The sequence below is a fragment of the Zalophus californianus genome, chromosome 6 (genome assembly GCF_009762305.2).
Source record: "Zalophus californianus isolate mZalCal1 chromosome 6, mZalCal1.pri.v2, whole genome shotgun sequence".
In the NCBI taxonomy this organism is placed as follows: Eukaryota; Metazoa; Chordata; class Mammalia; order Carnivora; family Otariidae; genus Zalophus; species Zalophus californianus.
Window position 1 is genome coordinate 95319607 of NC_045600.1, and position 22769 is coordinate 95342375.

The window sequence follows — 22769 nt, forward strand, 5'->3', positions numbered from 1 at the left end:
TATTCATGCACTGATCTCCAGACCTCGGTAAGCATCTTTACAACCATTATTTTGAGCTGTCTATAGGGTAAATCACTTACCTCCATTTCATTAAAATCAGTTTCTGGTGATTTAACTTGTTTTTTGTTTGTTTGTTATGTATTCCCCTGTTTCTTCATTTTCCTTGAGTGTTTTGGTTTCTGCACATTAGATAAAACAGCCACCTCTCCCAGTCTTGACAGACTATGTCTCATCAGTCACCCCAGCCTGAGCTCCAGGTTGTCTCTCAAACATTTGTGATAATCCAAGCCACCATCTTTGGTTTTTGTTTCTCCCATAGTTGAGAGTTTGTCAAGACTTGTCAGTGTCCCCAGAGGGGGTGAGGATAGCATTCAGCACCTAGATGCAGGCTAATTAGAAGCCAGACTCTCAGACAAATGCTGGGAAAATATGTAGTTAAGCCCCTTCCAGGGAGAAAGTGGAAAAATGGACATTTTTGCCTATTCCCTCTGCACTGAGCCCAGATGTACAGCCGTGGGGTAGGGGGAGGGGTGCTCTTTCACCTGTTGAAAAGCTGCTGTTTTGTTTGCTATAGTCCTGTGGGTGAATGCAAGCCCCACTGGCTATCAGATGTAGGTGATTTGGGGACCCATCCCTCAGCAGCCATAAATTGGGGCCCCAAATGTGCAGAACAACTCCTTTCAGGGAGGTACTTATAATTTGGTTTTGTTGTTGGAGCAATCCAGAGGGATAACATGTGAGAAGTGCCCACCAGTTCCACCAAACTCTGGGAAGGATCTCAGCCAGCTCCTAGATGCATTCTAAATTAGAAGCCAGACCCTCAGTCACACCCTTTTCAGGAGAAGACAGGAAGACAGGCATTTGTGCCTGTTCTTTCTGGGCTGAGCCTTGAGGAGATACCCATAGGGAGTGCTCACAAGCCTATTAACAACTTCTTTATTTGCTATAATCCTGTGAGTCTTGAGGATAAAGCCCCATTGGCTTTCAGAACTAGGTGTTTTAAGGGCCCATCCCTCAGATGGGAGTCTTAAAAGTTGGAGAGTTAGGTGTAGAGTCCAAACTCTTTGCTCCTCAGGGAGAAGGTGGGAGTTGGGGGTTTCTTCTTGACTGTATGGTGTTGTATCATGGGTGGAGTTTATGGCAAGACTGTGTCTCAGACTTTCCTACCCATTTTGATATGGATTTTTTTCTCATTCACCTGATGTGTAGGAGTCACGAAGATACTTACAGGTTTCTCTCAGAGGGTGTTGCTCCATGTGTAGTTGTACATTCATTCCATTCATGGGTGAAGGGAAGTTCAGGAGCCTCCTCTGCTACCATCTTGGTCCCTCCCAAACATACTTGTTCTTGGTTGAGCATTGGAGTTTGTGTCCTTCAGGGAATTTTTACTTATTTAAGTGGTGAGATTTGCAATCATATGCTTGCTCATGAAGTTTCCTTATCTTTTTAGTGTCTACAAAATCAAAAGTCATTTCCCCCTCTCATTCTTAATATTGCTATTTTGTTTTTTTGTTTTTTTTAAAGACTTTATTTATTTATTTGACAGAGAGAGACAGTGAGAGCAGGAACACAAGCAGGGGGAGTAGGAGAGGGAGAAGCAGGCTTCCCGCTGAGCAGGGAGCCCGATGTGGGACTCGATCCTAGGACCCTGGGATCATGACCTGAGCCGAAGGCAGACGCTTAACGACTGAGCCACCCAGGCGCCCAATGTTGCTATTTTGTATCTTCTGTCTTTTTAACTAGACAGTTATGAATTTTATTAGTCTCTGAAAAAAATATTTTGGTTTTATTAAATTCTTGTTTTTGGTTTTAAGGTAAATTTGCTTCTTTTCTTTATTATATTCTTTCTTTTGTGAGGGAAGACAACTGCTAAGTAGCTACAGCAGTAAACCAGTGAGGAGATATGAAGACTTTATATAAGATAATGGAAAGGTATGATCAGATTTGGGAAATTAAGGAAATAAATCTGTTTGACTAACTGCCATGAAGGGAGTGTTAAGAAAGAATGTAGAGACCATGAACATGCTGTATTTATAGGGGTACCATTAATTGAGATAATAAATTCAGGAGAAAGTATCAATCTAAGGAAGTACATAGGAAAAAAAATAAGTACATAGTGAATTATATTTGGGTATGTACAGATTTGGCTATCTGTGACTTCCATGAATTATGAGCATTAGACAATTATGTACTTAGATGTGAAAGCCCTTTTGATTGGCATCCAGTAGGTGTACAATGTGGAGGGGGGAGGTTTACTATATATACTTGAAAGTAAGAAATATTATGTATTTTTAAATATTCATAAAATTTGACTCTTGGTTTATTAAATTATTGTGACTCTACATCACTTTGTTTTTGTAATGCTCACCAAAATATAAGCCAAAATATGTTTCATCTATTCTCTGATCCTTTGTGTTTGTATTTTATTATTTGTCTGTAATTTCTTTTAGCTTTCTTCAAAAGTATACATGTAGTGAAGGTTCAGTTTTTCTCTGTATTAAGAGTATATATCAGGACCCAATGTGCTGAGTAGAAAATGGACTGGTTTTCAAAGATCTACTAGATTTACAGAGATGAAGTATGCTGGTTTTATTTTCTCAAGGCTGTGGGGTGAACCAGAACATTATTTCCAAATCATTTTAAAAAATAGAATATTTTAGTTGCTGCAGTGAGGAGATTGGGTTTAAGCTACTTTAAGCAGGGACTTGCATCTTGTTCTTTCTGTTTTGGAACTAATGCTGTTGAAAGTATTAAAGCTGTTGATTTATTTGTTTGCACTGTGGCTTCCATTTGCAACAACATGGATGAACCTTGTGGGTATTATGCTAGATGAAATACGGCAGACGAAGGAAAACAAATACCACTCAATTCCATTCATAAGTAGAATCTAAAAAAAAAAGAAACAAAAAGCAGAATCAGATTTATAAATACAGAGAACAAACTGATGTTTGCTGAAGAGGAGGGGGCTGGGGGGACTAGGCAAAATGGCTGAAGGGAGTGGTAGTACAAGGTTCTAGTTTCAGAATGAGTAAGTCATGGGAATAAAAGGCACAGTACAGAGAATAGAGTCAATAATATTGTAATAGCATTGTATGGTGACAGATGGTAGCTACACTTGTGGTGAGCAGAGTGTAACCTATAGAGATATTGAATCACTGTGTTGTACACTTGAAACTATTGTAACATTGTGTGTCAACTATTTTCAAAAAATTTTAATTTTTTTAATTTTTTTTTTAATGAGGTGACTTTTTTTTTTTAAGATTTTATTTATTTATTTGAGAGAGAGAGAGAGAGAAACAGTATGAGAGGGGAGAAGGTCAGAGGGAGAAGCAGGCTCCCCGCTGAGCCGGGAGCCTGATGTGGGACTCGATCCCAGGACTCCGGGATCATGACCTGAGCCGAAGGCAGTTGCTTAACCAACTGAGCCACCCAGGAGCCCGTGACTCTTTTTTTTTTTAAGATTTTATTTATTTATTGGTCAGAGAGAGAGCACAAGCAAGGGGAACTGCAGGCAGAGGGAGAAGCAGGCTCCCTGCCAAGCAGAGAGCCCTGGTGTGGGACTTGATCCCAGGACCCTGGGACCATGGCCTGAGCCAAAGGCAGCCACTTAAGCAACTGAGTCACCCAGGTACCCCTCAAAAAGATTTTTAAACAATAAATTTAAAAAATCTTACAAAAGTGTTCATCATTCTAAAAAGTAGAGAGATTGTATAATGCAGTCTTATGTCCATCACTCACATTCAACAATTACCAAAATTTTGTCATATTTTCTTCATATATACCTTGAGCTTTTTTTTCTTTGCTGAGTTATCTTGAGCAAATCTCAGACGTTATATCATTTCATCCCTACCTACTTCAGTATTCATCTCTAAAATTGTTGGCTATTTTCTTGCATATCACAATGTCATTGTCACAACTAATAACATTGCCGGTAATACCATGGTATTGTGTTCTCTGGTCCAAAGTTAAATACTACTGTTTTTCCTTAAAAATGCCTTTTTACATTTGTTTTAATCAGGATCCAAATAAGGCTCACATACTACATTTGGTAATTATGTCGCCTAACTCTCTTTTATTCTAGCTCAGCTCCCTTCATTTTTCTTTGATCCATGCCACTGACTTTGTTTTTTCTTTAAATTTTTTATTGTTATGTTAATCACTATACATTACGTCATTAGTTTGTGATGTAGTGATCCATGATTCATTGTTTGCACATAACACCCAGTGCTCCATGCAGAACATGCCCTCTTTAATACCCATCACCAAGGCTAACACATCCCCCCACCCCCTCCCCTCTAAAACCCTCAGTTTGTTTTTCAGAGTCCATCGTCTCTCATGGTTCGTCTCCCCCTCCAATTTACCCCCTTCATTCTTCCCCTCCTGCTATCCTCCTCTTCTTGTTTTTTTCTTAACATATATTGCATTCTTTGTTTCAGAGGTACAGATCTGTGATTCAACAGTCTTGCACAATTCACAGTGCTCACCATAGCACATACCCTCCCCAATGTCTATCACCCAGCCACCCCATCCCTCCCACCCCACCCCCACTCCAGCAACCCTCAGCTTGTTTCCTGAGATTAAGAATTTCTCATATCAGTGAGGTCATATGATACATGTCTTTCTCTGATTGACTTATTTCACTCAGCATAACACCCTCCAGTTCCATCCACGTCATTGCAAATGGCAAGATCTCATTCCTTTTGATGGCTGCATAATATTCCATTGTATATATATATACCACATCTTCTTTATCCATTCATCTGTCGATGGACATCTTGGCTCTTTCCACAGTTTGGCTATTGTGGACATTGTTGCTATAAACATCGGGGTGCACATACCCCTTCGGATCCCTACATTTGTATCTTTGTGGTAAATATCCAGTAGAGCAATTGCTGGATCATATGGTAGCTCTATTTTCAACTGTTTGAGGAACCTCCATACTGTTTTCCAGAGTGGTTGCACCAGCTTGCATTCCCACCAACAGTGTAGGAGGATTCCCCTTTCTCCGCATCCCCGCCAACATCTGTCTTTTCCTGACTTGTTAATTTTAGCCATTCTGACTGGTGTGAGGTGGTACCTAAATGTGAGACAGGGGTCCATCAAACTCCTAAAGGAGAACACAGGCAGCAACCTCTTTGACCTCAGCTGCAGCAACTTCTTCCTAGAAACATCGCCAAAGGCAAGGGAAGCAATGGCAAAAATGAACTACTGGGATTTCATCAAGATAAAAAGCTTTTGCACAGCAAAAGAAACAGTCAACAAGACCAAAAGACAACCGACAGAATGGGAGAAGATATTTGCAAATGACATATCAGATAAAGGGCTAGTATCCAAAATCTATAAAGAACTTATCAAACTCAACACCCAAAGAACAAATGATCCAATCAAGAAATGGGCAGAAGACATGAACAGACATTTTTCCAAAGAAGACATCCAAATGGCCAACAGACACATGAAAAAGTGCTCAACATCGCTTGGCATCAGGGAAATCTGAATCAAAACCTCAGTGACATGCCACTGTCTTCTTACAGAAGCCATGTTCATTGTCCTTTAGAATGTTGTGCTTTCTGGACCATTTTCCCCCTCTTTCTTATATTTAACTTGTTCCTCCATTTATGATACTCCCTTTAATTATCTTTTTCAAGATACCAGGCAGGTGACTGTGTACTTCATACTCCATCATGTCAAGGGTCGCTTTAAATCTGGTTGTTTCCCCTGTGGTGATGCTAAGAATAGTCCGTGCTTGCAGTCTGATCCCTCCACTCCAGAGTTCTCTATTGACTTCTCCTCGAATACTTTATTTATTATCATTTCAAAATCAGTTATTCCAATAGGGACTGCAAAATTGTGGTTTTATAATATTATTCCTTCAATATTTATTAGTTAGAATCTTTTCTGTAAAGAAGAGCTTCCCTTCATCAACTAGAACTACTTACTTGATTACCCTGAAATAGAATATGGACAGGAAAAATAGGGCAAATGCTTAATTTTTTCTTTTAGCTGAAAGACTTCTATTGCATTTTTCATTTCCTACTCTATTTACTTTTATCATTTTCATTAATATTCTCATTTATATTTAACAAATACATATTGAATACTTGATATATGTCAGGCACTAGGAAAAGTTGGAGCCCCGAAGATCTAGTTGGAAAAGAGATATGTACAAAATTAAATATTGGTTTTCAATTGGTTAATCACTGTGCCTGCTACATCACAAGTCATTCTGGAATTAAATTCTTTCCCTTATAGTCCCTTGTTGAGATAGCCTAATGAGAAAACTTGATTTGCTCTCTGGAACTAGACTGAGAAATCTGCAGAATGAGACAGTTGACAAGGAGTATAGACATTGAAGGTTACAGGTTTGGAGATAGGTATAGTAAATGATCTAAAATTAAGAATAAATCAGGGATGCCTGGGTGGTTCAGTCAGTTAAGCGTCTGCCTTCAGCTCAGGTCATGATCCCAGGGTTGTTGGGATCGAGCCCCACATCGGGCTCCTTGCTCGGTGAGGAGCCTGCTTCTCCCTTTGCCTGCCACTCCCCCTGCTTGTGCTTTCTCTCTCTGTCTCTCTCTCACTCTCGCTCTTGCTCACTCTCTCTGACAAATAAATAAAATCTTAAAAAAAATTAAGAATAAATGAAAATGAGGTATAAACAGAAGCCAGGAGATAAACAGCATGGAAGGGGTTTAAGGCAGTTGTCAGTGAAAGAAGAGAAAGGATACTGGAAGGAAAAGCAGAGATGGTGAGCGTAGCCGAGTCATGGTATTGGTGGATTTCTTGAGTGAGGATCCCATCTGTGGTCGCGTACTGCACTCCCCTGACTGCCTTCAACTCTGCAAGAGCTTCTTGTCCACGGTTCTGTGAGGCCTGACTCTACTGGTCATTGCTCCAGCTGTTAAATGGAGTTCAGCTTTCCATGGGTTTGTATATCATATGGCAATGCAGATTAGTCTTATTTCTCTATTATGCAGATTATGCTTACAGAAATTTACCTGTTAATTATCTGTAAGTTAACTTGAGCCTGTGATTCTTATCACCAAAGTAGCATAACTCACTGGGTGTGATATTCTATGGAATGACATGTCTTACACTGGAGGCACAGTTAGGTTGCTGGTTGAAGTTAAAGGAATGCTTCAATTTGACTTGTCAGAATAGGAGCAAACAATTTATTTCCTACAAGCAATCAGTTCTACAGAGCTGGGGTTTACAGTGGGGAGAATGTATGTCAGAAAATTGAAAAATCTGAGCTAAAACTATCTGACTAAAGGTATAAAAGAAAAGAGGCTATTTTGAAAGTTTTTACTCATGTCAATTACAGCCAGTTTGAATTTTTAAAACAGATCAGGTGTTTCTCTGCAAATTCCCGAAACAGTAAGTTATTTGGAAAGATTAAGGATAGTTTTCTAAAAGCACTGTTACAAAAATGCTTACTAAGAGTTGTATTAGTTCAATCACTTGAGAAGATTTTAATTTTCTCCCTTTCTGTGTGCATATATCATAGAGGAAAGAAAAGGTTCATCTTGGATTTTCGAGGTTTATTATGCTTTCCAGATAATTTAGGCACAACTAGATATCTATATGTTCTAAATATTATCATTATCATGTAGGGAACTATAGGGAATTAATTGCGGCCAGGCGCTGTACTAAGCACTTTTTCAGTTTAATGATTGAATTAACCCTAAACTTAAATCTAATGACATCAGTACTGTTATCATCCCCAAATTGTGGATGATGAAACTGAAGCTACAGAGGCTAAGTAACTTTCTAGATCACACACCTAGCAAGTGGCAGAACCAGAATCTCAGCAATCTTTAAATTAACAGGAGGATGAATTGTAAGGTAAAAATCTCATGAGTAAAATGATGGGTGTTAATCCTTCAGTCCAACCCAAACATTTCTGATGTTTTCATTAGTCTGGATCTGGTCACGATAACCCTATAACAATAATGACTCACAAAAAGTTTAAGGTGCAAGATATGCCATATGGTACCAATTGCAGTTGTATATAAACCGATAAAAATATATGCAATTTGTTACTTATCAGAAGAAAAATGTTAATAAATAGTAAATACTTAACTGGAACCCTCAGGAGAAACCATGATTTTTTCCCCCCTCAGTTCACTCCTTAAAAAAACTCTGCTTCCTGAACAATTGACGTAGATAAAAAAATGATCAATTTTTCACTGTGGATTAGGTGCCAGGAATGTTGGACCTGAGGTCCATATTTAATAACTCTATAGACTCTAACAGCATACATTTCTATGTCTAATCTCATTTTATTTTTATAGCCTCCTTTTTCCTTTAGTTTTTCTACTTTCAAGGCAAATCTCACTTTATTATAGTAATTTTGTAAACCATTTTTAATATTCTTGAATGAGATGAATACATAAGTAATGAGTAAAAATAAAGAAAAAGGACTGTGTTTTAAGTATTCAGAGAAAAATGTGGCTTGAGTGGTTTAGTGATCTAATATTTTTGAGTGAGACAGATTGAGCCATGAGAACTTAGAAAAGTTTTGCAGCGTCTCTCAGACTGATTTCCACATTTAAAAATTTGGGAGGTAAAACTTAAGACATAGGACCATTATCAGGATTTGAGGAGATAGTGCATATAAAGTGGTTAGCCCAGAGTTTGGCTTTGCCTAGTGGCTCTTCAGATGTGAATCCCCATCTCTTTTCTACTGCCTCAGGCTTCCTGCCCCACATCGTGAATACGAGGACTTGCTTCCCTCCAGGTCTCTAACCTGGAAGTGCTTGGGGAGCTTGGGAAACGATTGTCTGAAATCAATAAATTCCATTTATTATTTCCCCCATGCACATAGCCCAAGGTTGAAGGCCACTTCTGGCCATCTTCTTCTCCTCTCTGCTGCTGGGGTGGTATTTCACGGCCTTATAAAATGTTAAGTTTAATAGTTCACCTAGATCCATCTCTAATTTTATGTTTCATGTTTAAGTTAAATATGTATTTAAAGATCTGAGTTCATTAAAATAATACTGTAGGTTGTAAATGTAAGTAAAGAGAAAACAAAAAGATAAAAGGGTAATTGGGTTTAAATGGCATTGGTGATCTACTTAGTTTAGGTGCAGGAGAATTTCAGTACAAAAGGAAAAATTGTCACCAAAGGAAATGTTCAGTTAGAGGAGTTTGCAGTCTGAATACTTAAGCTAACTTTGATCCTTAACTGCAATGTTATGGTATGTTTTAGTTTCCCTTTAATACAGCTTTAACTTGTAAGGCTAGTTTATGATTTACTAGTAGAGTCTTGCTCAATTAAGTTCATTCTTCTTGGCTGTTTCTTCTCTTCATGATGATGGCAGTAAATTGCACTAATGTATGTCAAGTATTCTTAAATGGAGAACATATTAACAAAAGCTGATTTTTTTTAACAATGTGAAAAGCACAACAAACTAAAAGTCTCTTGAATTCTGATGGTGATAATGAAGTTTTAGTTGCAGGCAAGACATGCAGTAACAGGACAATTGCTTACTCATTTGTAACAAAGAATGCTTTCTTCAAAGACAAACTTTGCATATCAAAATAATATTTCACATTTAATCTTATCTGTTGTGACTAATGAATCAGTATTATCAAATTTGGCAGTAGTAGATTATTTTTCTTATTTCATGAAGAGATTTGCAGATAATAAATTGGGTTATTAAATTGTGTCTCATGAGATTCAAGATTTAAAACATTTATGCTTTGTATTAATTACTACAAATTAAAAACAGACATTCTAATGTTGGAATAGATTGGTTATTTCATTAAACCTCCTTTCATAAATGGTAGACTAAGTTAAGCTATAACTGCATTGAAATGAAAAGGTAGAGCTGTACATTAGAGAATTTAATTTATGTACAGTAAAACCTCACAAATTCAGATCAGGAGGAGAGCCAATGATGTTTTTAAAACATGAATAATGAAATATGAAAATTTAATGTGTCATATGTGGGTCCAATATTAACTTGTAAGTACATATAATACTTACGAGGTTAGGGAATAGTCGTGGAGGTCAAAACCTCTTCCAAGCTGCTTGTCTCATAGTTTGGAATTTGTGATTAGGATATACATTATCAGAGAGTACTTGTGATTTCTGAAGTTTCTGAAACCAGTTTAGTCCTGTGAGTGCTAAGAATTTCCCTCTGCAATCAAGTTTATTGCTATTAATCTTATTAGCAACTTATTTCGTTCTGGAGAACTAAAAACTAGCCAGTTCAAATGTAAACTTCCGTTTGGTTTCTATGATAATTTTGTTCACATTAGAAATCAATGGATCTTCAATAATATTTTCATCTATGTCTTATAGTTAAAATTTCATTATCATCAGTAAACCCTTATTGAGTGCTCACGATGTGCCAGTGGCTGTACAAAGTATTTACATGTAAACTATCACTTAATCTTTACAACAGCCCTGGAAAAAGCCCCAAGTGTACATTTATTATCGTTCCTGTTTGACAGATGAGGACATTGAGTTTTAGGAGGTCATGCACTACTCCACTGGGTGAATTAGTTAAGCCACAGAGGAGAAATCAAATATCTATCTTTTGGATTACATTGAGGTTTAACCACTCCATTATACTTCTGCAGATTGTGCAGACAGAATAGCAAGAATGGTGTTAAACTGTGGAAGAGAAGCCTCTAGCAAATATGCAGATTGCATGGACTTACTAGCCAGTCCCAACAAAAGGCAGGAATATTCAACTGTGAAGTGTGTTGGAAGAAAACAGCTCTGCCTTCTGTATCATAATTTGGTACTGGGGATACAGCACAGATAAAGCATATAAAATTTGCCGATGTGAAATTATGTATTTGCAAATCTATAAGGGAAATTTGGACACAGTGCCAGAAACAAAACCACTGTGGGGGAGTATTATTTTGTGCCCCCTTAAAAACTGGAAACAAAATTTAACCAGCAGTTACTTGGAACTTGATAAAAATCTATTAGGACACATACTAGATGTCTCTCTTCTCACTCCAATGACAGATTTGGTTTTTTCATCTTTTGTATTTTGCTCATAGTTGTGAATTTTTTCTCCCCCTTTTTCTCTAGGTAGGTAGGAGTAAAAAATTGTTGTGGAAACTATTAGCTTTGCAGATATTGTCACCAGGTTATATCTTGGCTTCTGGAATTGTTTAAATCATGTGGAGAGGAAATACATGTATGCATTTAGAAGATTGTTTTTTTTTTGTTTGTTTGTTTGTTTTAGTTTTAAATTTATTTTATTATATTATGTTAGTCACCATACAGTACATCATTAGTTTTTGATGTAGTGATCCACGATTCATTGTTTGTGCATAACACCCAGTGCTCCACACAATACGTGCCCTCCTTAATACCCATCACCAGGCTAACCCATCTCCCCACTCCCCCTCCCCTCTAGAACCCTCAGTTTGTTTCCTGGAGTCCATAGTCTCTCATGGTTCGTCTCTCCCTCCGATTCCCCCCCTCATTGTTCCCTTCCTTCTCCTAATGTCCTCTATGCTCTTCCTTATGTTCCACAAGTAAGTGAAACCATATGATAATGGACTTTCTCTGCTTGACTTATTTCACTGAGCATACTCTCCTCCAGTCCCATCCATGTTGATGTAAAAGTTGGGTATTCATCCTTTCTGATGGCTGAGTAATATTCCATTGTATATATGGACCACGTCTTCTTTATCCATTCATCTGTTGAAGGACATGTTGGCTCTTTCCACAGTTTGGCTATCGTGGACATTGCTGCTATGAACGTTGAGGTGCATATGGCCCTTCTTTTTACTACATCTGTGTCTTTAGGCTAAATACCCAGTAGAAGATTGTGTAAACATAATTAATATTATTTGGTAGTGAAGAGATTCTAAGAGGAGAGGAGTTTTTTAATGCTAAACAAATTAGTCAAAGAAAAAATAGATAATTTTTATCAGTTTTGAAGTATAAAGCAAATGTCAATGAAATTATACTGTTAAATCTTATGTCCACATTAAAATTATGGGATTTACATAGTAAAAAAGCACCAGTACAATCACTAACTCTTAATATTAAGTTAGCTATGATGCAGTTTATAGTCATGGTATCCTTTGCCCTTATCCTTCACAGCTAATTAATCACTGCTGATTCTGCCTTGAGTACAACAGAGGACTTAGAGACAGGTGTTACTCGAGCTGTGCTTTGAAGGAAGGGGCAATTAGGATCAAATGGAAATTCAGGAGGAAAGAGAATAGATGGGGAAAATGATGAGAAGATATGGGACATCAGATATGTTGAGAAATTATAAGCTCGGTGGGTAGAGCATGAAAATGTTGGAGGGTAGAGATAGAAGTTAAAGTCAGGATGAGATCTTCACTGGCCAAGAAAGTAACATTAATGAGTTGATACTTTTCTATGCTAATGAATGTGTAATAAGCAGTTGATGGTTTTAAAGCAGTAGTTTGAAATATTGTGGCCTAAAAATATTTTTTAAAAATAATAAAAATTTAAAAATAAATAAAATAAAAATTAAAAAAATTAAATGTTGAAATAGTATGGCCTGTGTTTTTAAAAGGTAACTTACATGATAATATAGAGGTGTACTGGAAGAGAGAGAAATGGAGGCAAATAGATAAACTAGTGCAATTCTTGAGGCAAATGAGGGTTAAGACTTGAATAAGGGATGTGACAGTAGGAAGAGGCAAGGGACAGCAGATTTCAGTCTTGTCAAAGGAAGAATCCACAGAATTGTGGGAAGGAGAAGATGCTACGGATTGTGGCAGAGGTTGATGACTCCATTTGCCATCTAGATTCAGGGCTAAATAGTGATATTTTTTATTTTGTTGGATTATATGTAAGAAAGAGCCAGAGAAATATTTTGAAATGCACCAAAAATACCATAGAGAAGTAGCAAAGTAAAATAAAAATATAGACTTCAGAAGAACCTGTGTAACTATTAAATAAATAAATATGCTTTGAGTTGTTTTTTTCTAGCATAGGATATCCATTATCTCCATAGGTAATGGTAAGTGCAACCGAATTTGGAACCAGCATACAATACACTATCAGCAAAATTTCTAAAACAGATCTCAGAAAATATCTCAAGCTCCAAAGATTGTTTCCTGCATAGTAGTAGAGCTTAGCAAGAAGTAGATCTTGAGATTTAAAGAGGGACTATTGTATAAAATATGAAGCTAATAATTTGAACTGTAAATAATTTAAGGCAAAATTAATAAGCTAATACAAAAAAAGACAAAATTAGCTATGAAGACATTTTCAATGCTAAGGAATTTTTGTTACTGTCAAAAAAAAAGAATGAAAAATATGGTTGAGAAGCATAAACTCTATTTCTGATTCTTCCATTGATTTGTTTGGTGTAGGACACATTTCTTAATCTCTAATGTTCCTGAGTCTAAAATGAATGTAATCAAAGTAAAGTTTATGTCTCTTCTAAGTATCAAAAAAAAAATCATTGAATATCTTCTGCTTTATTGGAGAGATCATGAACTCTGGGAAAATAGCTCAGTGCTTAAATTCTGATCACCAATTGCTCACTTGTAAAATGAGAATATTAATAGCCAAATACAGATTTTGTGAGAAATAAAATTTTAAAGAATTACATATTTGGTAGAATTCCCATTGATTTTATTGCAAAAGAGAAATGATTTTTAAAATTTTTGTGGTTACAAAATAATCTTAGCTACACAGAGCTGTGTAAAGAAGAAAATGAAAGTTCTCATGTTTATGCATCATTTTTGTGAAGAAAATAAAAAACCTAAGAACCCCCCCCAAGCCTTACAAATTTTCAATAGTGGGGTGTATTTTTTTCTAGCTCATATTTTCTGCACGTATAAGCATAGGTATTCATTTAGTAATGTTTATTTTACACATATTAAATATACATACATTGATATATATATTTTTATAAAATATGTAATCGTATTATGTATACTGATTTGTAATTTGCGTTTTTCATGTAACACTTCCTGATAGGCATCTTTTTGTGTCAATACAAGCAAATTGATCTTGTTCTTTTTGATAGTTGCATATTATTCTGTGGCTTCGTATAACATCAGGATGATGCAGCCCAGAGAAGGGACTCCTGGGATACAGGATAGAGGGAGTGGGAGTAACACAGGTGTTGGAATTGCATAAGCATTGGAAGCCCATAGAGAGTCATTAGATGACTTTTGAAAAACAGGCTTAAACAAGTCCGAATATTTTTTACCATTTTTTAATGTTTTCTAATCTGAACTTTTTTCAGTAAAAATTTTTAACTATTTTTTTAAAGATTTTATTTATTTATTTGAGAGACAGAGAGCACGAGAGGGGGGAGGGTCAGAGGGAGAAGCAGACTCCCTGCCAAGCAGGGAGCCCGATGCGGGACTCGATCCCGGGACTCCAAGATCATGACCTGAGCCGAAGGCAGTCGCTTAACCAACTGAGCCACCCAGGCGCCCTAAATTTTAACTATTTAATGACAATTTCATTATTAGAAAAGTTAAACATCTCTTTTCCTATGTTTTTAAGCTTTTGTGTTTTTCTTTTTAAATTGACCATTCAGGGGCGCCTGGGTGGCTCAGTCGTTAAGCGTCTGCCTTCGGCTCAGGTCATGATCCCAGGGTCCTGGGATGGAGCCCTGCATCAGGCTCCTTGCTCAGTGGGGAGTCTGCTTCTGTCTCTGCCTGCCGCTGCCCCTGCTTGAGATCTCTCTTTCTCTCTCTGACAAATAAATAAGTAAATAAATCTTTAAAAAAAATAAAATAAAATAAATTGACCATTCCATTAGCCATTTTTTCTAATCATTTTTTTCCTATAGATATATAACAGTTCCTTTTATATTAATATTATTCATTTCACATATTTACTGTGTGTGTTTTTCTACTGTGTTGTTTTAATTTAAATGGTGGCTTGATTGGGTTTAGGTTTTGCCATGTTGAGGATTTAATACTAGCGATGGGACCCCTTAACCCACAGTTGCTCAAGAATGAAAATCACACTTGTCATTGATTGGTTATGCAATTGAGAAAATCCTGAGATAAACATCTAATTTTTAGATTCCTTGTTTTTAAGTTATCTCATTAAAGCTTCCATATTAAAGGAAAAAAATATTTTAGAAGTCACTTTTAGAGTCTTATGATAATTACAACTATTAATTGGGGTGCACAGCTTATCTCTTCCATCAGTTGATATTTTCTTTTAAAGATTTTATTTATTTATTTGTCAGGAAGAGAGAGCACACAAACAAGGGGAGTGGCAGGCAGAGGGAGAAGCAGGCTCCCCGCTGAGCAAGGAGACCGATGCGGGACTCGATCCCAGGACCCTGGGATCATGACCTGAGCCGAAGGCAGAGGCTTAACCGACTGAGCCACCCAGGTGTCCCAGTCAATATATATATATATATATATATATATATATATTAGCTCCTTTAATTTCTTATGGAACACATGTGTTTACCAGGAAACTGTGTTGGATATGTGTTGATCACTCCCCTAGAAGCATTAACTGATTTACCTAGAGACAAAGACTGAGAGCCTGAGAAGCTAGACAGAAAGTAGCAGCTGAAAAACTGAGAAAGCTGAACACAGGAACAGGAGAACAATTGAAATTCAGGCCATGTGAAGTGGTGGGTCCAGATGAACATCTCAAGCATACAACTGGGCCTATGAAGGGTTACATGCTAGGAGTGAGTATGAGTAAAATAAAGACTTGCTTTGAATGAACTCAGTCCCTAAATGGATAAAGGTCATCTCTCTCAAACCCTAGAACACTTCTGCCAGAAGAAAAGTAAATCCTTTCTGAAGAATACTAACATCATAGGGATACTTAAATTGTATATACATTTTTCACAAACAAAAAGTCTTTAATTCAATCAAAAATAAGCAGACATTATAAGAGATTAATACAATGGAATTTAGAGACTCAAATGTTATAATTGTGATGAATATATTTAAGAAATTAACAAAAAGGCAAAATTCAGCTATGAACTTGAAACTACTGAAAGGATCAAATAGAAATTCTAGAACTAAAAACTACAACAAATGAAATTAATAATATTGGATTGAACAGCATGTTATCCACAAATGAAGAGAAAATTAGTTAACATGAAGATAGTACAGAAAAAAATAGCCAGAATGACGTTCGAGGACACAAAAGATGTTATAATAAAGATTATTTATCAAAATTAACTATATAGTGGGGTATAAAGAAAATCTCCGCAAATTTCAAAAGATCAAAATCATTCAAAATGTGTTCTTTGACCATAGGCTAAGGAGAAAACAGCAACAAGAAGATATTAGGAAATCCAAACAGCTGAAGTTAAGAATCAAGATTAGACAAATAACATATGATTTCACTTACATATGGGATCTAAAAAACAAAATGAATGAATAAACAAAAAGCAGAAACAGACCTATAAATAGAACAAACTGATGGTTCCCAGAAGGGAGGGCGTTGGGGGGGGTAGGCAAAATGGGTTAAGGGAATTGGGAGATACAGTCTTCCAGTTATGGAATAAATCATCACGGGGATGAAAGGTACAGCATAGGGAATGTAGTCAATGATCCATAATAGCTGGGCACCTGGGTGGCTCAGATGGTTAGGCATCTGCCTTCGGCTCAGGTCATGATCCCAGAGTCCAGGGATGAAGTCCCGCATCGGGCTCCTTGCTCCTTGGGAGCCTGCTTCTCCCTCTGCCTCTCTCTCTTTCTCTCTCTCTCATGAATAAATAAAAAACCTTTAAAAAAATCATATGTAATAGCATTGTCTGGTGAAAGATAATAGCTCCAGTTGTAGTGAGCAAAGCATAGCATAACTTATAGAGATACTGAATTGTTATGTTTACACCTGAAACTAATGTAACATTATGTGTCAACTATACTTTCATTAAAAAAGAAAAGATGTTAGGACATTAAAATTGCAGACTTCCCGAAACAGAAAAATACGAAAATTAAAATTTTGAAACAGTTTGATTGTATTAATACGAATATACAATAAAATGTTTTTTAGGATATGGCTAAGTGCAGTTCCTGAAAGAAATTTATACTTTAAATACACATAAGAATGGAAGAAATCCCCCAAATTAATTACCTAAGTATCGTAAGAATTTAGAAAAGAAACAACATATTAACCTCAAAGAAAATGAAGAAATAACGAAGAGCAAAAATTGTTGAAATAAAAAACAAACACATAGTCATGTAACTACCAACATTACGATATAAAGTATGTTTATCATGCCAAAAGTTTCTCCACACTCCTTTATAGTCAGCCCACACAAGCCACTGGCAGCTACTGATATATTTTCTCTTTCTGTCTTTTCAGTAGTGTATTGGAATCATGGTATGTAGGCTTTGGAACCCAACTTCTTTCATTCAGCATAACTCATTTGGTACTCCTCTGCATTGTTACATGTGTTAGTATTTTATTCCTTTTTATTGCTTAGTAAATTCCAATCTGTGAATCTATCACTGCTGATTTATCCATTCGTCAGTTGAAGGACATTGATGTTTGCAGTATTTGGTGATTAAGAATTAAGCAACATGTACAGTGTTTCCTATAAATATAGTGTCATTTCTCTTGGATAAATACTTAGAGAGGGACTGCTGGTTAAATGTATATTTAACTTTATAAGAAATTGCCAAATTGCTTTCCAATCTGAATCGAACATTTTGTTTTCTCAGCCAAAATACATCAGTTTTCCAGCTTCTCTGCAACCATGCTAGCCTGTGGTATTGTCAGATTTTGTTTTGTTATGTTTCATTTTGTTTTTAAGTTGTTCTAGTAGACATAGAGTGGTATCACATTATAGTTTTACTTTGAAAGTACCTAATGGTAATGTTGAACACATTTTCATGTGCTTAGTTTCCATCTAATTATCTTCCTTTCTGAAGTGTCATTCAAATCCATTGCCCATTTTTTTATTAGGTAATTATTTTTTATTGAGATTGGAGGGTAATTTATATATTTTGGATAAAATTCCTTTATCAGATATGTGTTTTGCAAACTGTTTTCTCCTATACTGTTGCTTATGTTTTCATTTTCTCAACAGTACTTTTTGAAGAACAGACTTTAATTTTCATAGTCCAGTTTATCAATATTTTATGATTTGCACTTTTTGCATCAAATCTAAGTAACCATTGCCTAATACAGAGTCGTAAAGATTTTCTACTATATTTTGTTTTAGAAGTTTTATAGTTTAAGGTTTTATATTTAGGTGTGTGATCCATTTTGAGTTAATTTTTCATATGTTGTAGAGTATGGGTTGAGGTCTATTTTTTTGGCATATGGACATCTAGGACAACGTGTTGAAGACTACCATTTCCCCATTGAATCACTGGAACATCTTATTGAAAAATAATTAACCTTGTATTTGAAGATGCATTGTCTTAATTACTGTATTTCATAGTAAGCTATGAAGACACGTGATGTAAATGCTTCAGCTTTTTTTAACATTACTTTTTGTTCTTCTTGGTCTTTTGCCTTTACCATGTAAATTTTAGAATCACTTTGTCGGTTTCCACAAAAATATCCTGCTGGAATTCTCATTGAGATTCATCGAATCTATAAATCAATTTGGGAAAATTTGACATTCTAACAATATTGAATATATCCATCCACAAGTACAATATATTTCTCCATTTATTTAGGTTTTATTTGGTGTCTCTCCTCAGTACTTTGTAGTTTTCTTCCTATAAGTCTTGTACATATTTTCTTAGATTTATATCTAAGTATTTCATAACTTTCAGTGATATGATGAATAATACTGTTATTTAAGTTTCAGTCTCCAATGGTTCATTGCTAGTGTATAGAAATACAATGATTTGGATACTGAATGTTTATTCCTTGATGCTGCTGGACCAAGTTAGTGGCTTTTTCTCTAGTGTTTTTTTTTTTTTTTTTTTTGGCAGGGGGGAGGACTTCTCTGCATAGATAATCATGTCTGAAAATAGAATTTTATTTCTTCCTTTCCTATCTATATGCCTCTTTCTTTCCTTTTTTTTTTTTAAGATTTTATTTATTTATTTGAGAAAGAGCAAACACAAGCAGTGGGGAGGAGCAGAGGGAGTGGGAGAAGCAGACTCCCTGCTGAGCAGGGAGCCAGACATAAGACTCAATCCCAGAGCCCTGAGATCATGACCTGAGCTGAAGGCAGACGCCCAATCGACTGAGCCACCCAGGCGCCCCTATATGCCCCTTTTCTTATTTCTTTTTCTTGTCTTCTTTCAGTCTTTAGGAATGCCAGTATAATCTTTAATAGGAGTAGCGATGTAAATATCACTGCTTTGATTTCAATCTTAGTATGAGACCATTAAGTATAATGTTTGTTGTAGGTTTTTGTATATTCTCTTTATAAGGTTGAGTTCCCTCTAATTCCTAGTTTTCAGAATTTTATTTATCATGAATGAATGTTAAGCTTTGTCACATATTTTTTCTGTCTATTGAGATAAGTTTTTCTATATACTCTGTTAATACAGTAAATTACATTGATTCGTTTTTGAATGTTAAACCAACATTGCATTTTTAGGATAAACCTTTCTTGATCATGATGTATTATCTTTTTTATATTGCAGGATCACATTTGCCATTTTTTACCAAGGAGTTTTGCAACTATTCTTATGAGGGATATTGTTCCTTAGTTTTCTTTTTGTATAATGTGCTTTTTTTTAATATCAGAGAATTATAAAGTGAATTAATATGTTCTTCATTCTTGATTCAAAAAATTAAAATAATCAGTTTCTTTCTTTTATGAGCTTAAAGCACTCTCATTATGTTCTATCACTTATACTTTTGGTGCTACATAATTATTACATAAAAAATAATATGCTACAAATTGTGTGATGTTAGTGGCTATCCATAAATGAAAACTTTTGAAATAAATTACTTGCCTATGCTTATTTTTATATCCATAGAAAAAAATTTAATGTTGAAAACTAAATTGTGTATATTCAGGTTATATTAATTTTTTCGATCAGAGAAAGTGTTCTGAGTTTAAATACTTGATAAATGTACAGATTCTGCATGTAAGTTTTAAAATATCAATTAACATTATTAGACAAATTGATGGCAGGTGGTAAGGGATATCTGATGAAACACACCTGCTTTTGGTGGAAAGTTGGGCTAGAATAGTTTTATGTAGTGTCAGTGTTTTGTTTTTCTTATTTGTGGTCATATTGAGGTCATATTAACTTAGGTAACCCTTTCTATCCCATTCAGGATTGGTATTACTCTTTTTTATTTAAACTCAAAAATATAAATGAATGTGAGTGCTGTTTTTATTCCTTAACATATATTTTTTTGTTTCTTAGTATATATTATTTTTTTGTAAGTATGTATAAAATATTTGTTAGAACAGAAAACACTTTAAGTCTTAACATATTGGCGTGTGGTGTTTTCAATATAATGAAAAGACTTAGTCATTGTATTCATTGGGCTTATATTACTAGGAGCCTTATCATAAGATTGAAAACGCATACGAGTAGAATGTGGCAATAGGAATCTTAATACTAAAGTTTATTTGATCTAAAACACAGACATGCTTGGGAATTCTGAAGTCTTGATGAATGGGTCACCAGTGGGCCATTTTACCAGAGAAGTGAGGAGTCTTTCTGAAATAATTTATTTTAAGCAAATAAAGAATGGAAGCACTCAAGCATGCTTTAAGGAAAATGGCTAACAGATGAATGTGAGGTGTTGTTTTGGGTGTTACGTGGTGTCTGGTACTCAGAATCATATGCCCTATCTTCAAAATTGAGCTATATGAAAACAGAGTGATAAAACTAAAAGGGCTCTTTAGAGCAAACAAACACATAGCGTGAGACATCCATCAGGAACTCGAGGCACTGCTACTTTGTACAATGTTACGGAGTCTGTTTTCCCAGCACCCAATAATTGTGTTTATTTCCACACTCTGGTATGTAGCGTTGTCCCTACCTGTGAAAGCTTATAAAGGAAAATCTCATAAATAAAAGTATTAAGAGCTATATAACAATTACTGTGGCATATATGTCAAATGTGGTATTTCATTTTTTAGACAGATTTCTCTTTTTGATGTACTCACATATGTGTTTGGTTTTAGGTTTCCTCAAGAAATGAACATGGGAAAAATAAGTGCTGAAATTATGTGGACCCTTTTTGCTCAAGATATGAAATATGCACTAGAAGGTAATTACAAATATTTATACTTCTTAGAACACATGTTTTAGGCAAATTGTGATTTTGTGTTCTTGACTTTAAATGTAAAAATTGATGCATTAAAATGTTGTGATTAGTTCTAAAACTTATTTCCACATTGTAGGAAAATAAAGGTCTCCAAGTTTTTTAAAAGCCCTCAAAAACATACATTTTTAATCAAGTCATCTAAGCTGCAGGATCATAATAAGTATTTCACTCATAGGCTAATGCTCAGATGCAGGGATACCTTATGGCAGTTCACTTACCAAAGCAGACCATATTGAAGGCATGAGTAGGTAGAATTTGTCTAGACAGACTTGAAAATTGTATCCATGGCTATGAAAGTTAAAATCTGACCAGAGTTTTCAAAAAGACAATGGCAGGGCTCTTTGCCAGAAACACCATTCTCAGTAAGTCCAAATCTTACAAGGGAAATAGAGCTCTTTAAAATAGAACTCTAGGGGCACCTGGGTGGCTCAGTACGTTAACCTTCTGACTCTTGGTTTTGGCTGGGGTCATGATCTCAGGGCCATAAGATCCAGCCCCTGATCTAGTGAGGTAAACTGCACTCAGCATGGGTCTGCTTGGGATTCTTTTCCCCTCCCTCTCCCTGCCTCTCGGTTCTTCTCCCTAGCTCTCTCTCTCTCTCTCTCTCTCTCTCTCTCTCTCTATGTGTGTGTGTATATATATATATATCATAATAAACAAACAAACAAACAAACAAACTTAAAAACCAAACCAGACCTCTAAGTTAAAAATTCTATCAATATTCTTTGAGCCATCACACAATGCTTAGAGTTAAAAAACCAGAAACCAGTGTAGGTTTCCTGTCCTCTAGTAACTTATAGTCTAGAAGAAAATTTTCTTTGCATTTGTTCAACAATATATTTTCAGCCCGTAGATGCTAAATGTCCATCACTATACTCAGTGTGGGGGTTAGAGCAGTGAACATGACAGCCATGGTCCCTGTCCTCAACAAAATTATGGAGGGTAGCCACAAGTAATATGAGGTGATTAAGGTTAACGATGATAGACTGGAGGAAAAGCATCTAAATCAGATTTGGGAAAGGGAATAAGGCAGACTTTCTAGAGGAACTTCTCTGAGGAAGTGTTACCTGACAAAGACCTGAGGGATAAGTAGGAGTTAGTTCTGGGGAGAGATGAGCAAGAAGCATATCTGTCTTGTCCTGGCAGAGGACAGAACATTGGCAATGAGAGTGAGCACAAGGTACATTGGAGAAAAGCACACTCAACAGGTCCTATGAGCAAGAGGTAGCAAGAAGAGAGGCTGGAGACATTGGCAGGGACCAGCATGCAGGAGCTGGTGGGCCATGGTGAGGAGTTTGACAGGAGACAGTATAGGGATTTCAGAGGTACATGTCTTGTTCAGATTTGCAACTTAGAAAAAGCATTTTGACTGTAACATGAAAATTAGATTAATAGGGTAAGACTGGTTCAGAGTTCATGATACTCTGTATCAGAGGTAAGACTGATACAGAGTTCACTGTATCACTGGGGTTTTTTTGTTTGTTTTGTTTTCTGGCATGGCTAAAATGTAAACATGATGCTGGGGGACATGGAGGGAACATACAGACATTTTCATTATTTGAAAGAGGCACACAGTAGATTTTAATATCTGGTTTTCTGGTAAAGTCTG

At 36.0% G+C, this 22769-nt stretch overlaps 1 protein-coding gene across 12 annotated transcripts in view; it reads left to right on the forward strand.

Moving 5' to 3' along the window:
- UNC13C (unc-13 homolog C) overlaps positions 1 to 22769 on the forward strand; it is a 650938-nt gene that overhangs the window by 415736 nt on the left and 212433 nt on the right. For all 12 annotated transcript variants that reach the window (XM_027572007.2, XM_027572015.2, XM_027572013.2 and 9 more), the window contains one exon: positions 21018 to 21103. In XM_027572007.2, the coding sequence (XP_027427808.1) occupies positions 21018 to 21103 (86 nt within the window). The remainder of the gene's footprint in view (positions 1 to 21017; positions 21104 to 22769) is intronic.